This window comes from Bos taurus, chromosome 16 (assembly GCF_002263795.3).
Source record: "Bos taurus isolate L1 Dominette 01449 registration number 42190680 breed Hereford chromosome 16, ARS-UCD2.0, whole genome shotgun sequence".
Classification (NCBI taxonomy): domain Eukaryota; kingdom Metazoa; phylum Chordata; class Mammalia; order Artiodactyla; family Bovidae; genus Bos; species Bos taurus.
In genome coordinates, this window is record NC_037343.1 from 20,929,881 (window position 1) to 20,947,660 (window position 17,780).

Below are 17,780 nucleotides of genomic sequence, written 5' to 3' on the forward strand. Positions count from 1 at the left end.
AGACCATGGTGAAGTGAAAAAGAATGGTCAAGTCCATGGGAATTTGGGATCAGTCAGTCTCACAAAAACCTCATAGTGTTTTACCTGTGGCTCCAAATTTGGCTTTTCAAAATTCTAGGATTTTAAAAGATCTTCAGGCAGTGGGAATAAAACAAACTTATGAACAGGCCTTAGAGTGCTATACGCTACCATAAAGAAGTTTCAAACCGAAATATAGACAATCTCCCCCAGCTTTTTGCACCTTATGTAGATAGAATGAGTATTCAATAAAAAATATATTTTTTTTTAAAATGGCGAATTTTCAAGTAACAGACATTTAGGAAAGCATCAAACAAGTTACTTTATTCAATAAGAATGCTCACCTGGTAGGCTAAGAAGGGCATAAGAAAAGCAACTCACCTGGTAGCCTATGGTTCCCTAACCAACTTGTCCTCTTACCATGATAACCCTGCTTTAAGAAGATAATTCTTAAAAGGAACCTGTAAGTTGGCAAACCAGTAAGCCTTTCAAATAGCACGCTGAACTTCCTCTCCCCAACGAGCAGTATTTTCTTTTGAGGACCACGTGGGACAGGTCTATTACACGCACAAACCTCCTCTCCCCACTGTGAAAGACTCTTGGCGACTGTCAAATTCCCAAAAGCCTGTTAGACAGGAGCCAAGAGGAATTTTATCACAGTAAAATTACTCTGTGTGATCCTACAATGGTGCAGACATGTCATTACACATTAGTCCAAGCCCATAGAATGTTCCACACCAAGAGTGGACTGTAATATAAACTGTGGAGTTTGGGTGATTTTGATGTGTCAATGTTACAGCTCGACAGCTGTAACAAATATACCACTCTGGGGGGAGGATGTACATAATGGGGGAAGCTATGCATGTGTGCGGGGAGGGGATACTTCAGAAATCGCTGTACCTTTCCCTTGATTCTGCTGTGAATCTAAAACTGCCCTAGAAAAACAAAGCTTAAAAAACATTAGAGGGTTGATTCACATGTGTTATCTTGGCCTTCACTCAACCAATAAAGGTCATTACAAAAGAGAGTATCATTATTAGTTCTTACTAATGAACAACATCTAAACTAAGAGCAATTCAGAATCTTGGACATTATGAAGCAGAGGATTCAGATGTAACAATACTAGGCACATAATACAAATGACTTGTTTTGCTTCGTTTTAAAGTAACTGCTTAGGTGTTAGAAAGGGCAAACAGTACCGTTCATTTTTTTTTTGTTGTACTCCTTGTAAATGGGCTGGATCTTTGCCCAGACATCTGAATTCTTGGGAGAGCCATTAAAATCTTCAAATAAATTGAGTCGATATTCTAACTTACTCCGACGGTTAAAATCAGTTTACTACAGTTGAGTTGATCTTAAAAAAAATATCAACCTTTGGGAACAAAGAGGTAGAAGGAAGTCTAGATTATTAATAGAGTTTACAACTCAGTCATGGTGAATTTAAAAAATACATTTTTCTTTCCGTAATTATTTTATGTTCTAAATGAGGTAAAATTGATAAGATCTGCAGTAAAGTCATGTTGAGGGCACTGTGGTGATCACAATGATGAGGTTTATTTTTGTCGACATGTCAGAGGGCAACATTAATTGCTGTTTGTCAGCTGTGAACTTCAGGCTACAGTATCCAAGGATAGAAGACGAATGGGTGTCACCCTGTTGAGGAATCCTAACAAAAAAGTCAAATTCAAGGAATACGAAATTGGCCAGCCTTTCAAAAAAAAGATGTGCTTAGGACTTCACTGATGTGATGACAGGTGTTTTCTGTTAGGACAGACAGGGATGAGGTGAAATACAACCCTTTCCGGCCAATCCTATTTTAGAAACACGTAGGCGTGCTCAGTCACTGGGGCATCAAGCGCACACAGGAATGAATCAAGCTAAAACATGAGAAATTACTGACAATACAAGATCAAAATAAATAAGAGAAACGAGCTGTTCTTTACACCTAGAATGCGAGTCACTGAAAAATTTTAAAAGGTGAAGGTTTTTACTTTAGCACCATGGACTGTGATGAAATCCCATTTCTATCACTCTGGCAGAACTGTAGCAGCTAGGAAGCTAGAGGGACAAGTCTGAGGCTTTGATGTTAGGTTTCAGCTTCAACCACAGAAGCTATGCTGTCATTTTAGAACAATGGGCTATAGCGAGCGAATAAAACTTGTTAAACAGCGCCTCTGCTTTTCCTCTTTAGGCGGATTTTCCTGAATTGGAGGCAGTGGTTGCAGAGGTGCTTTTTGGTAGAGGAAACCCAAGTCCTAATCCTTTTGGCCTCTGCAGGGCTGGAATCGGCTCAGCGATCCCCTTGCCATCTCGTCCGAGGCCTGTCCCAGGGGTCCAGCCCATATTCTGGAGCATTCGGTTCCCAATGTTGTTTTCTAGGATTGGCTGGGCGTTTTCTCCTACAAATCCTGGAATTAGAAAATGACAAAAACAAAACAAAATCCCATGTTAGTATGAACACAGATGAAGGCCTTCTTAGGCTAAGAAAACCACATTCTTCGAAGTTTTCCTTTCAACAAAGTACCGCGGAGGGTTCTTTATTCATCTTTGGATAAAGAGCTTGCTGTAGTAGAAGGCTCAATGGAAAAAAGACCGTGGTTAGTTTCAGCTCTTTAAGTTATTTAACCTCTTTGGGTTTCTGTTTTCTGATCTGTAAAACAGGCATAATACAAAGCAATCAAAACTCAAATTACCAGACCATTTCTTGTGGTTATTCTTCCTTGATAAATAAGGGAGTGATCATCAAGCGAGCTGATGTTACAGACTGTGTAGGAAGAAAAGGGGTGGAAGTATGGACTCCCTGGTGGCTCAGTGGTAAAGAACCCGCCTGCCAATGCAGAAGACGCGGGTTTGATCCCTGGGTCGGGAAGATCCCCTGCAGAAGGAAATGGCAACCTGCCCGTTTTCTTGCCTGGAAAATTCCATGGACAGAGGTGCCTGGAGGGCTACAGTCTGCGGGGTCGCAATACTGTTGGACACGACTTAGGGATTAAACAGCAGCTTAAAACCATCTTGGTTTTAGGGAGAACATATTCAGTACCATCTCCTATATTGGGGCTTCCTCGAAAGTCTGTTATAGAATTCTGGGCTATAGTGTTTGCCCATAATTCCATCCCTAGGGTTCCAGGGATGAAGATGGCCCACTTTCTGAAGGTCTGCAGGATGCCTGTGGCATCCGAGCTCCGTCCTGGGTCCAGCATGTTTGTTTTGAAATGAGGGCTGTGTTTTCCGAGATAGTCTGAGAGTTGAAATGTGCAGGTGCTGACATCACTCACTGCTGTCAAAGGCTTGAGAGTCAGCTGTCTCTCCTGTGCCCTCATCCCCTTCCATCCCTTTCCCATCATCGTCCATCTTTTTCCTGATTTGGGTTTCTAACAGCACCTTCTACCCCACCTCTACCCCCCAAATTGGGATTCTTCGTCCTCCTCTTTCTCTAAGACTGTATATAAGGATCCTTTTAAGCACCAATAACAATAACAAAAATATTACCTATGGGACCGCAGTGTATAGTGTTCTGTTTCTTGATACGGTTAGTGGCTACAGTAGTGACCAATTTATTATTGTTCTTTAAAACTCTACCTACGTATTTCATTCCATTCTCTGTATATGTGCTGCTCAGTTGCTAAGTCACATGCAACTCTTTGTGACCTGATAGACTGTAGCCTGCCAGGTTCCGCTGTCCATGGGATTTTCCAGGAAAGAATACTGGAAAGTGAAAGTTGCTCAGTTGTGTCTGACTTTTTGTGACCCCATGGACTATACAGTTAATGGAATTCTCCAGGCCAGAATACTGGAGTGGGTATCCTTTCCCTTCCCCAGGGGATCTTCCCAACCTAAGGATGGAACCCAGGTCTCCTGCATTGCAGGCAGATTCTTTACAGAGGTTGCCATTTCCTCCTGCAGGGGATCTTCCCAACCCAGGGATTGAGCCCGTGTCTTCTGAGTCTCCAGTATTGGCAGGTGGATTCTTTACCACTGAGCCACTTGGGAAGTCTCTGGTAACAAAAGACATGTCAGAGTTGAACTAACAGTATATTTAATCTGGTAATTTGTATCTGGTTTTCTGGAGAATAGTGAGTGGGTTGTTCTTTAGGATTCTAACTTACAGAAGGGAATTGCAAAGTGATAGAGATGAGCTATATAACTGAAACTGATAATTTATAACTAAAACTGGTGAGTTTTATAATGAACTATAGAGTAATCAGTGGATTTTTGCAAGACCTTTACTGAACATTTTGATATTCTTAATCTTCAGAGCATCTTCAGACTGAGAACAGAATACATTGCTGTCATTGCTAACTTCATTACAGGGAGTGAGAACTGGATTACCACAATAACGAGTCGGTTTTGGACTTGTCAGATTGGTTTTTAGCTCACTGAAGCAAGTATCTTAACATGTAACAGACAAAAACCCTTCAATTGCCAGCAGCTTGAATGGCCAAAGATTGGCACCAAAGGAAAACTCTGGACTCATATTTACTGCTTGACAAACGCAAAATAAAAATACACAGAGATTTTATATATTTATCTAATTATACACAAAAATACATAAACATATAAAATATAAAAATGGGCTTCTTAATTACCAAAGAAACAAAACAAAGAGAAGCCTTTTGTTAAAACTTGTTTAATAACAAAAAGACAATTAAGGTTTTTCTTTTAAGTTTTTACTTTAAAATTATGATAATGACAACAACAAGGCATCGAATTTTTTTCTGAACAGCTACTTCTCAGGCGTGTCGGGTTACATGGCGTACTAGCATTTTGTCTTATATCCCTAATTTTTCTGTGATCACCAAAAATTAATTTAATGCATTGATAAGCTAAAGTCAGATCAGAGGTCTAAAGAAGCTTCAGGCTACACATCTGTTATATTTTTGATACAAGAGATTGCAAAGGTTCAAGTTTAAACTTAAATATTTAAGAGAAAATACAAAGTCAATTTAAACCATCTCTGCAAAAACCGCAGGTTAGTTTTGAGTTCTGAAATGAACAGCAAGTAACTGATTCATGACTGTAGTTTTAAAATGTTGGCATTTCAAGTGTGGTGGCTCAGTAGTGGCCACTCAACTCCACCCTGCTTTTTTATTTATATTTTAAATTGATGTATAGTTGATTTACAATGTTGTGTTAGTTTCTGGCGTATAGCAAAGTGATTCAGTTATACATACATATATAGTATATTTGCATTCTTTTTTACATTCTTTTCAATTACGGTTTATCACAAGATACTGAATATAGTTCCTGTGCTATACAGTAGGGCTTTGTTATCTATTTTATATATAGCAGCTTGACTGAAAATCAAAATCTGCTCATCCCAAACTCCTATTTTATCCCTCCCCCATTCCTTTCCTCTTTTGGTAACCGTAAGTTCATGCTTAGTTTTTATACAGGAAGAAAATAATTCATTCTATCTTTTTAATGCTGGTTTATTTCTCTTAATTAAAATTAAGCATTATTATCATGTTAAAAAAAAAAGACCACTTGATTTCTTAAATGCTAAATCTTTCCCCACAGCAAAAGATTTCTGAAACAAACAAAAAACAATGGCTATTCTATATAACTTTAAAAAAGAAAAAACAGATACTTCATTTTTCATGGAAAATGACTCTGGTGTGAGATCTACTGTTGGTCTCTCATCCTTCTTTTATGAGATTAAGACATGGGAGTGGAACAACTCCGTCTCAGCACAGCATCCGACAACCATAATTTCCTTTTCTTTTGCTCCTGGCGGTGCTAAATCCTTTAAGTCCTTTCCTGGGAGGCTCTCCTCCTGCTCGGGCAATTTTAGCAATACATAGCCTGCTAACCCTTCTGCAAGCTCCCGCTCCAGCCCCCTTTATTCTGGATCTCTTATATCTATTACAGCTGAGTCGGTCCTTTCCCCTCAAATCTTCCAAAGAGTATTGTGGATAGTAATTCACTTGCGTAATTGGCTCAAGAGATGAAAATCTTGTATCGGCCTCTCTTAGCTGCTAATCTATCCAGCTGACTGCAAGCCTAATTGGCAGCTTGTTTAGTAATTTGGCTCCTAAAGTGTTGTATTGATGTTGGATAAACAGCCAATGGAAGGGGAGGTGACACACGCTGCTTCCCACATAACACAGTGCATCGCTTCAGTCCTGACCCCGTATTCAGAAGGCTTTCAGTGGCCTGTGCTCGTTCTTTCTTCCCACCCTCTTTCCCCATTACTTTACTAGTCAGCTGAAGAGCATGGTTATTATTATTATTTGTGACATTATTAGAATTGCCAGTTCTCATACTGTCCTCTGGTCTCAGTAACTAATTTAGGGACATGGGTTTTTGATTGCTGTTAAGAAACAGCATTGAGCACAGATTGGGCTGTGAGAAAGTGGTGAGGGTTACTACTTTTTGTCAAATGTTTTAATTATTTCATTTTTTAATATAGAAAAGCCTCACTGAGATCATTATACACTTTATCGGCAATAATGCAGAAGCTTTTCATGTGAATTCTGCAAAATAAAATCGGTTCAAATAGCCAACTGCTTAAAAATACAAGGCTCTTACTTTTTAAACAATGAAATGTAAAATTAGTTTCTTGTTTTTTTTTTAACTAAGTGAAAAAAACTTCGCATAGTAGGGAATGAAAGACACGGTTGATATTGACATGTTTGGAGAAGGGAAAGCTTTTATTGACAGATAGTTTGGTTATAGGGGCTTCCCAGGTGGCCCTAGTGGTAAAGAATCCACCTGCCAACGCAGGAGCTAGGTGTGTTCGACCCCTGGGTCCAGAAGATCTCCTGGAGGAGGAAATGGCAACCTACTCCAGTATTCTTGCCTGAGAAATTCCATGGACAGAGAAGCCCGACCGGCTACTGTCCATGCGGTCGCAAAGAGTTGGGCACGACTGAGCACACACATTTTGCTTATACAGATACATTTCTTATGGGACGATTGTATTAATATATCAAAGAATAGTGTTTTCAGAAAACTAAAAAAAAAGTTTAAAAACTATTGGTTCTGAAGGCACACGGGGATATTTGTTTGCTAATATGATCAGGACTATTTATGGTCTACCTACTATGTACGTGGTCTGTGCTTTACTTGTTAGGAGTGTGGCATTCATAATCTCCATTCCTCATAACAACTGTGCAAGGCGGGGGGAGTACTGATATAATGGGCCTCGGAGAGATGAACTGCTTGACCATCACCACATAGTAGGCTAAGATTCGAACCTTGGTGAAGTTTATTCTAAAAACCTACGTACTTTCCATTACCCACACTGCCTTCCTACGAGAATTAATGGCAAGCAAACAACTTCAGTGGAGATGATGGTCCAAATTATTTTTAAAAAATTAATTGGGTTACATGTCAATTGCATTATCAACTTCTCTCAATTTGCATTTGGACAATACACAGCATAGTACTCACAATGACACAGTTGGATAACTTACAATATAATGTCTGTGACTCTCAGAGATTCCCAGTGCTTCTGTGGCCGTGATTTCTTTTGATCTTCCTCAGCAACCTGCAATGTTATTATTGGCTCCACTTACAGAACAAACTAAGGTTTAAAGAGGTAATAATGATTGTTGTTTAGTTGCTAAGTCGTGTTCAACTCTTTTGTGACCCCATGGATTGTAGCCCCCCTCCCCCCAGGCTCCTCTATCCATGAGATTTCCCAAGCAAGAATACTGGAATGGGTCATCATTACCTTCTCTAGGGGATCTTCCTGACCCAGGGATCGAACCCATGTCTCCTGCATTGGCAGGTGGGTTCTCTACCGCTGAGCCACCAGGGAAGCCCTTAAAGAGGTAATGCATCAAAGTCACCCAGTTAGAAAGTGCCCCAGTTAGACTGTGAATTTAGGACACCTGAATCTTAATGTCACCCTTTCACTGACTGAACATTGATCTTAAAATATTCTATCATCATTAGTTTCTATGATGTCATTTCTTCTGCCACATTGTCCCAAATGACAGAGATTTTAATATATTCACAAATTTTCTGGAAAAAACTTCATCTAAATTAACATAGCAAGTCTGCTTGAAGAGTGTTTCAACCCTCCTGAAATACCTCAAAATTCACTTTGATATTGACCCAGCTACTTTTTCTTTGGCTGATATTTAATACTGTGAACAGCGTGTACTGAGTTTTGTTTATTTATCCATTATAATAATCCCAGAATTTAACTGATGCATTTACTCCATTTACATTTATTGTGATCATTGATATATCTGGGTTATTTTTACAATGCTATTTAAAGATATTTACCTTGCTTTCTCTATACTTTTTACTTTCTCTTTTCTGGCATCCACTGCTTGCTTATACTAGCTTGAAAATTATATATTATTTCTCTATTCTTTAATTTTTAAACGTCAACATGCATACCTGGCTTTATTATTCCCTCACATTTTACATCTTGTTCAGAGTTTTAGCTCCATCTTACTTTCTTATTTAAATTTATTTATTTTTAATTGGGGGATAATTGCTTTATAATATTGTGTTGGTTTCTGTCATACATCAACATGAATCAGCCATAGGTATACGTATGTCCCCTCCCTCCTGAGCCTCCCTCCCACCTTAAACCCCATCTCACCCCTCTTGGTTGTTGCAGAGCACCAGATTTGAGCTCCCTGTGTCATACAGCAGATTTCTACTGGCTTTCTAATTTTACACAGGTTCATGTATATGTTTCAATGCTACTCCATCTGCCTTTCTACACCCAAATGAATCCACCCATGGTCACTGTCACCAGCATCACCATTACTTTTATACATTCAGTGTAAAGTTTAGCTTTATGCACACTTAACAATTACTTTGCTCCCAATTCCTTCTTGATTTTTATTCTTTTTTTTTATGGACTCTTTTTTTCTACAAAAGTTATTTAGTAATGATGGGTCTTTATCTGAAAATGTCTCAGTTTCATTTCTTGGGAAATAATTTAACTGGGATAGAAAACTCTAGGTTGATTCAGTTATCTCAGCACTTTGAAAATATTATCTCTTATTTTCTGGATTGTATCACTCTTTTTAAGTTTGTTGCCAGTGTAATTTCATTCCTGTGTAAGTTATATCTTTTCTCCTTGGCTGCCTTTAAGTTCTTCTCTTGCGTTTGATGCTCTAAAGTTTTATTATGGTGTGTCTAGGTATGACTTCATTTGTATTTACTATTTCCTGATAAAGGCTTATACTTTTGTACATGAAGATGTAAGTTTTCTTCAGTTGTAAAAATTCTGTTATTATTGAATTCTATAAATATTCTCCTGGAATAGTGTACCTCATTCTTCTATTTTTTCTGGAAGTTGTATTAGACATACACTGAACTTCATGCTCCTCCAAGTACCCTGACCACGCTTTCACATTTTCCACGCTTTATCCCTCTGTGCCCTCGGGCTTTCCAGGTAGCTCAGTGATAAAGAACCTGCCTGCTAATGCAAGAGACACAGGAGATGTGGCTTTGATCCCTGGGTTGGGAAGATCCCCTGGAATAGGACATGGCAACCGACTCCAGTACTCCTGCCTGGAGAATCACAGAGCAGCCTGGCAGGTTATAGTCCATGGGGTCAAAAAGAATCAGACACGACTGAGCAACTGAGACCATGCTTCTTTTAGGTAGTCTCTTCAGATTACTTTTCAAATTCACTGTTTTTTTGCTGCTGTAGTTTGTTCGTTTGGCTGTATCTAATGTGCTATTCAACCCATCAAGTGAAGTTATGATTTTTAAGATTTTTTTTCAAAACAAAATAATCTCAAATTTTTTTTTTTTTTTACCACAGCTGTCTTTTCTCTTTCTAGTTATTCCCTTTCATTTTTTAATCTGTTTTTACAACTAGTTGTTAGCTTTGGATTGTGAGACCATCTTCAGTAGGTTTTCATTTGTAGTGATTCTTGAGGCTTGGGTTGAAGGCAAGTACCTCTACAGCGGTTTTGCATTTCCTTCAAAGACCAGTTTTGATGCTAAGTTTTGGCATAGTGTCGTTTTAAACTAGAGTCTCAGGTAGGGACTCTTCACTTTCATGCATTGGAGGAAATGGCAACCCACTCCAGTGTTCTTGCCTGGAGAATCCCAGGGACGGGGGAGCCTAATGGGCTGCCATCTATGGGGTCGCACAGAGTCGGACACGACTGAAGCGACGCAGCAGCAGCAGCAGCAGCAGCATGTAGGGGTAGGCTCTTGGTTACATATCTTCAGAGTTTCCAGTTAGAGCCCAGGTAGAAACCAGATTCTTTATTTTCGTGTCCTTGTGAGTGAGTTTTGTTTCTAGTTTTCCCTGTTCTGAGGACAGAGCTTTTCAGATATTCTGCTCCCCAGCTTGGCTCTTTCCAAAAGGAACCAACATTCCTCCAGATTTCCTAGATTGGTTCCTTAGAATGAGTTCTCTTTTTCCCGCAGCCTCAGTAATGCATCTAAAGAGATGGTTTTACATTGTATTCAGCATGTCCAGGTATTCTGTAGTTTGAATATTTTCTTACTAGTCTTTCATACTGTCAGGAATAGAAATTATTTTCTTTCTTTTTTTATTGGAGTATAGTTGCTTTACAATGTGTTAGTTTCTGCTGTAGAGCAAAGTGAATCAGCTATACATATACATACAGTCCCTCTTCTAGGGATTTGCCTCCCATTATTCATCACAGAGCACTGAGTAGAGTTCCCTGTGCCATATGGTAGTTTCTTATTGGCTATCTGTTTTATACACAGCAGTGTATGTATACGTTAATCTCTATCTTCCAATCCATCCCACCCCCTCCCTCCTCTCCTTGATGTCCAAGCATTGGTTCTCTATGTCTGTGTCTCTATTTCTGCTTTGTAAGTAAGTTCATCTACACCATTTTTCTAGATTCTGCATAGATGCGTTAATACACAGTATTCATCTTTCTGTTTCTGACTTACTTCACTCTGTATGACAGTCTCTAGTTCCAGCCACATCTCTGCAAATGAAACGATTTCATTCCTTTTCATGGCTGAGTAATATTCCATTATATATATATATATATATATATATATATATATATATATATATATAATATCTTCTTTATCCATTCCTCTGTTAATGGACATTGAGGTTACTTCCATATCCTGGCTATTGTAAGCAGTGTTGCAGTGAACATCAGGGTGCATGTCTGTAATTACTGTCTATCTAATATGTATGCTTACTCTTTCCTTGAGTGTTTCTTGTATCATATGACAATGGAGAGCTGTTTAAAATGCTTCTGAGACACATAACTGAAAGGTGGTTCATATATCCAAGAGGCAGAGGGTAATGTATTTCCTAGGCTTTTGCTATATGTTCGGATGTGGTTTGGTTTCAAAACGAATAACAACAACCCCCTTCCCCCACCAAGTCTGCCTGTTTTAAAATCCGGGAAGAGATAAGATAATCTATAGTGGTCATACAGATCCAGGGATAAAAGAAAGTAAAAATATAATTATTGATAAGATAAATTTGAACAACTGAATAGTTATAGCACCTTGGAAAGGAGCTTGAGTACATCAGACATTTCCTGATTATGTTCAGTATGACTTAAAAGAATACCTTTGAAAAATCTTCACCCTTTATGATTTACAGTCTGCCTTTATCATCTTCAATATTTATAAAGATTATTTTATTATTGAAGTATCAGTAGGATGCAGAGGAAAAAACAAGAGCCATAAAAAGCTATAATGTAACTCCCTGCTAAGAACTTGCATGTTCACAAAGACACAGTTACTCTGGAGCAATATCTATACTGAAATATTGAACTTCAGTAGGCATTTCTCTGCATAATTTAAAACATAGAAAAGAAAGTCTACTACTTATGGTGAATACTTTCCCTATGGTAATATTTCAATAGAAAACAACATAGAAATAGCAAGTACTAACTGTGGATCACAATGAATTTAGTAATGCATAGAAGACAGAACATTTAAAAAATACGGTAGCCACAATATCTCAATAAACATACTGAAATCTTTTTAACTATCAAAACCTCAGTAAGCTATGACTTCTACCCCAACACAAGACCCTAACCAACACTGCTGATGGCCTTTAAACACGTGTTAATAATATCCCTCCTATTTTGTTCATTTCTTTTCTTTACCCTTACTGATGACATTTTTCAAGCTATAAAATGCACTCTGCCGGCAAACCTTCTTGCTTCAACAATTCTCTCTTTTATAACAGTAAGTCTACATCCTGTGCTACTGAAACATTCCACTATCTTTTGGTGTGTGACTTTGAATGAGGCAGAGAACAAGCCGTACATTTAAAAATCAATACCTAACCTTATCAATATTCATTTTACTTTGTCAATACGAAATACAAAGGTGAAAGAGCAGTAAATAAGCTAAAGCACTGAAATAAATTCGGTGTTCCTGTCACAATTAATAAATGTTCAACTGGTAACACTGCTGGCTGGTCTATAGCTTTATAAAGCGACTCAAATCATGCTTCAGTGTTACTGCTACACAGGGTGAGTGAAATTTTCAATACACTAGCAGGTAAAAAGGATCAGATTTGGGGTTATTAATTTCACAGGGGACTTTAAATCTTCAAAAACAATATGACTTATTATGAATATAAAATATGTAACTGTTTATCTTTAGCATCTTAAATTATTGTATAAACATAGTTTGGGATTATAAAGTTAAAGTGCCTAGTTATAGTTTTCTAACAATTTTTTTGCTAAACCTTTCCTAAACCTGCTGTTTTGTCCCCATCCTATTTCATATATATACCAGAGGGGATCACTGAACAATATTCAGACCATCAGCCTTTAATTCTTATTCTTGATTTCAAATCAGAAAGTGTTACCCTCATCTGCCTTTTTCCAGCTTAGGTTGAATGTTGACTAAAGGTAAAAGAACTGTGAAAACACATCTCAGTTTCAGAGGAATAGTTTCCTTCAAATCATTCTACATTCTAACCTACCTTGGAAGCTTAGGAAGATAAGATTCTTTGTTATGTGACTGACTATATATTCCAGAACTTGAAAAATATCATTTTTGGAGACAAGATGATCTAGGATTCATAACCTCATTAACAAAGTGTATTTATGCAAAAGCATTTCTTATGTGAATTTGGATAATAATCTTCACCTTAGAGTTGATTCATTAGTATTAGAAGATATTCTTTTTAAAACTAAGGATTTTTAAATAACGTCATTCTCTTCCTCCTTGAGATGAACAGTTATGCATGGATTTTTAAAAATGCATGAGTAACATAATTCTCCTACTCCAATACTATTTGATTAATTACAAAAATGCATTAACTTTCTATGAATTATGTTTTTTTAAGTAAAACAATGTAGTAATAGAATCAAACTCTTGAGTTGTAAGGAGAATCACAAAAATTTTGAAAAATAACATTTGGAATATGCTGGTAGATGCTTAGGAATGTTTTAGGCTAAAGTTTAATCTTTATACCCATACTCTATAAAAAATGATTTCTTCTGATGCTGTTGAGTTGTCACATCAAAATCACCCTGTAGATATAATTATATTATCCTCTTCCCAACCATTACGTATTTTCCTTCTCACTTCACATATGTTAGGACCTGACCCTGACAGTCTCTCTTACTTATTGCTGGCTCTGAAGTGCTTTAGTCACATTCCTAAGATTGTTCTTGTACCATTTCTGCCACAAATGTTTGAATCATTGAAAGATAAGAGAATTCAGGAGACCATTCAACCAGAATGGGAGTATTAAAGAATCCTACACCCGCCTTATGCATGATTTGAATTCAAAAACTTATGACATGTATTTAATCTAAAAGTGGCTATATGTTCCTGTATAAAGACATACATTAGAGATATACTAATGAATGTTCTGTATTTCTGCACAGCAAATTTAGATAAATGTTTTTGGCACTTCAGATATATAATAGTCTGTATAAAAAATAAACTATATAATAGTTTCTCTCTATATATAATTACATAAAAAACATGGAATATGATGGTCTTTACCTATATATTCTTACAAAGGGACCTAAGTATATTGTCACTAAAAGAAGATGGGTTTAGGAGTAATACAGACATTGGCTTGAATCCTCCCTTTGCCCTTCAATCATTCTACCTTCACAGATAGCTAAGAAGAAGCCCACACATGTCTGAATCTTCATTTTATGCTGTACAGTGAATGATAATAACATGTGAAACACCAAGTTGTTGCAAAGATAAAAAACAATAATAAAGGCTTTGGTACATAGTAGGCACTCAATAAGTGGTAAATATTTATCTACATAAATATTTGTTGTGGTTGTTCAGTCTCTAAGTCTTGTCCGACTCTTTGTGACCCCACGGACTGCAGCATGCCAAGCTTCCCTGTTCTTCACCATCTCCCAGCGAAGAGCAAACTCACGTCCACTGTGTCAATGATGCCATCCAACCATCTCATCCTCTGTTGCCCGCTTCTTCTCCTGCCCTCCATCTTCCCCAGGGTCAAGGTCTTTTCCAATGAGTCTGTTCTTTGCATCAGGTGGCCAAAGTATGCAGGAGTATTGGAGCTTCAGCTTCAGCATCAGTCCTTTCAATGAATATTCAGGGTTGATTTCCTTTAGGATTTACTAGTTTGATCACCTTGCAGTCCAAGTGATGCTCAAGAGTCTTCTCCAGTACCACAATTCAAAAGCATCAATTCTTCAGCACTCAGCCTTTTTTATGGTTCAGCTCTCACATCTGTCCATGACTACCTGAAAAACCACAGCTTTGACTATACAGACCTTTGTTGGAAGAGTGATGTCTCTGCTTTTCAATACGCTGTCTAGGTCTGTCATAGCTTTCTTTCCAAGGAGCAAGTGTGTTTTAATTTCATGGCTACGGCCACTGTCTACAGTGATTTTGGAGACCAAAAAAATAAAATCTGTCACTGTTTCCCCTTTTCCCCCATCTACTTGCCATGAAATGATGGGACTAGATGCCACGATCTTACTTTTTCAAAATATTGAGTTTTAAGTCAGCTTTTTCACTTTCCTCTTTCACCCTCGTCAAGATGTTCTTTAGTTTCTCTTCACTTTCTGCCTTTAGAATGGCATCATTGGCGTATGTGAGGTTGTTGACATTTCTCCTGGCCATCTTGATTCCAGCTTGTGCTTCATCCAGCTTGGCATTTCCCATGATGTACTCTGCATATAAGTTAAATAAGCAGGGTGACAATATGCAGCCTTGATGGATTCCTTTCCCAATTTTGAAATTGTTCCATTGTTCCATGTCTGGTTCTAACTGTTGCTCCTTGATGTGCATACATGTTTCTCAAGAGGCAGGTAAGGTGGTCTGGTATTCCCATCTCTTGAAGAATTTTCCAGTTTGTTGTGATCCACACAGTCAAAGGCTTTAGCATAGCCAGTGAAGCAGATGTTTTTCTGGAATTCCCTTGCTTTTTATATCTAAAGGATGTTGGCAATTTGATCTGGTTCCTCTGCCTTTTCTAAATCCAGCTTGAACATCTGGAAGTTCTTGGGTCACATACTGTTAAAGCCTATCTTGAAGGATTTTGAGCATTACTTTTCTAGCATGTGAAATGAGTGCAACTGTATGGTAGTCTGAACATTCTTTGGCATTACCCTTCTTTGGGACTGGAAAGAAAACTGACCGTTTCCAGTCCTGTGGCCATTGCTGAGTTTTCCATTTGTTGACATACTGAGTGCAGCCTTTAGCAGCATCGTCTTCTAGGATCTGAAACAGGTCAGCTGGAATTCCATCGCCTCCACTAGCTTTGTTTATAGTGATGCTTCCTAAGGCCCACTTGACTTCGCACTCCAGGATGTCTGGCTCTAGGTGAGTGACCATACCATCATGGCTATCTGGGTCATTAAGACCTTTTTTGTATAGTTCTTCTGTATGTGCCAACTCTTCTTAATCTCTTCTGCTTCTGTTAGGTCCTTGCCATTTCTGTCCTTTATTGAGCCCATCTTTTTATGAAATGTTCCCTTGATATGTGCAATTTTCTTGAAGAGATCTCTGCTGCTGCTGCTGCTGCTAAGTCACTTCAGTCATGTTCGACTCTGTGCGACCCCACAGACGGCCTCCCACCAGGCTCCCCCGTCCATGGGATTCTCCAGGCAAGAACACTGGAGTGGGTTGCCATTTCCTTCTCCAATGCATAAAACTGAAAAGTGAAAGTGAAGTCGACTCTTAGTGACCTCATGGACTGCAGCCTACCAGGCTCCTCCGTCCATGGGATTTTCCAGGCAAGAGTACTGGAGTGGGGTGCCACTGGCTTCTCCATGAAGAGATCTCTAGTCTTTCCCATTCTATTGTTTTCCTGTATTTCTCTGTATTTTTCACTTAAGCAGGCTTTCTTACCTCTCCTTGCTATTATCTGGAACTCTGCATTCATTTGGGTATATCTTGCCCTTCTCCTTTTCTTTTCTTGGCTATTTATAAGGCCTCCTCAGACAACCACTTGTCTTCTTGCATTTCTTTCTCTTTGGGATGGTTTTGGATACCACCTCCTGTACAGTGCTATGAACCTCCATCCCTATGAACATATTCTGCATGTAGATGCTTCCTACTTCCAAATTCCAAAAATTCAACAAAATTAAGAGGATGAAGATCAGATATTAAACTTACAAATACATGCATAATTTCATGCATGTATCCCCCATCCCTGGGATTCTCCAGCAAGAACACTGGAGTGGGTTGCCATTTCCTTCTCCGATGCATGAAACTGAAAAGTGAAAGTGAATTTGACTCTTAGCAACTCAGGTAATGTTTTATGTGAATGAACAACTGTATTATGGGTGCTCCAATTTTAAGTTATTCTTCAATTTTTTAGTGTTGAACTATGGAAAAGGTCTCTGAAATAGAGAATTTAAGCTTCATATCTTCTATTTCCTTGAAATCATGTCAAGACATCTATCTATATCTGTATTTATGTCTGTATTTTCCCATTCTCACTGCTTACTCTCCTGTTGATACAAATCTTATTTTCATATTGTATAATTCATCATGGCCAAAGTAACTCTTTCAATGAAAGAATTCCCAAATGAGGCTGAGAGAGATGGTTTATAAATCTGAATGGTTAAGGATCCCAGGCAATAGGCCAATGCTATAAGAGTAACTTTGTAATTGATCTTGTGTTCCTATTGTTTAGTGGGTAAGTTGTGTCTGAATCTTTTACAACCTCAAGGACCGTAGCCTGCCAGGCTCCTCTGTCCTTGGGATTTTCTAGGCAAGAATACTGGAGTGAGTAACCATTTCCTTCTCCAAGGGATCTTCCTGACCCAGGGATCAAAGAAAACATCTTTTGCACTGCACGAGGATTCTTTAGTACTGAGCGACCAGGGAAGCCCGTGTTCAGTACCTACATGGAAAACATTTTCTCAGAGTCATTTTGCTGAATCACAGACTTACTATGGTTCATTGTGGTTTATTTCCATATTGAAAGTGAAAGGTTTTTTTGCATCTACTTCTGCTTTATTGACTATGCCAAAGCCTTTGACTGTGTAGATCACAACAAACTGTTGAAAATTATTAAAGAGATGGGAATACCAGACCACCTGATTTGCCTCCTGAGAAATCTGTATACAGGTCAAGAAGCAACAGTTAGAACTGGATATGGAACAACAGACTGGTTCCAAATCGGGAAAGGAGTACGTCAAGGCTATATATTGTCACCCTGATTATTTAACTTATATGCAAATACATCATGCCAAATGCCGGGCAGGATGAAGCACAAGCTAGAATCAAGATTTCGGGGAGAAATATCAATAACCTCAGATATGCAGATGACACCACCCTTATGGCAGAAAGCAAAGAAGAACTAAAGAGCTTCTTGATGAAAGTGAAAGGGGAGAGTGAAAAAGTTGGCTTAAAGCTCAACA

At 38.3% G+C, this 17,780-nt stretch overlaps 1 protein-coding gene across 4 annotated transcripts in view; it reads right to left on the reverse strand.

The window, feature by feature from the left end:
* Positions 1–322: 322 nt before the first annotated feature.
* The window catches only part of GPATCH2 (G-patch domain containing 2), a 195,545-nt gene continuing 178,087 nt past the window's right edge, over positions 323–17,780 (reverse strand). For all 4 annotated transcript variants that reach the window (XM_024976425.2, XM_024976426.2, XM_024976428.2 and 1 more), the window contains one exon: positions 323–2,426. In XM_024976425.2, the coding sequence (XP_024832193.1) occupies positions 2,206–2,426 (221 nt within the window). In that variant the 3' untranslated portion in view covers positions 323–2,205. The remainder of the gene's footprint in view (positions 2,427–17,780) is intronic.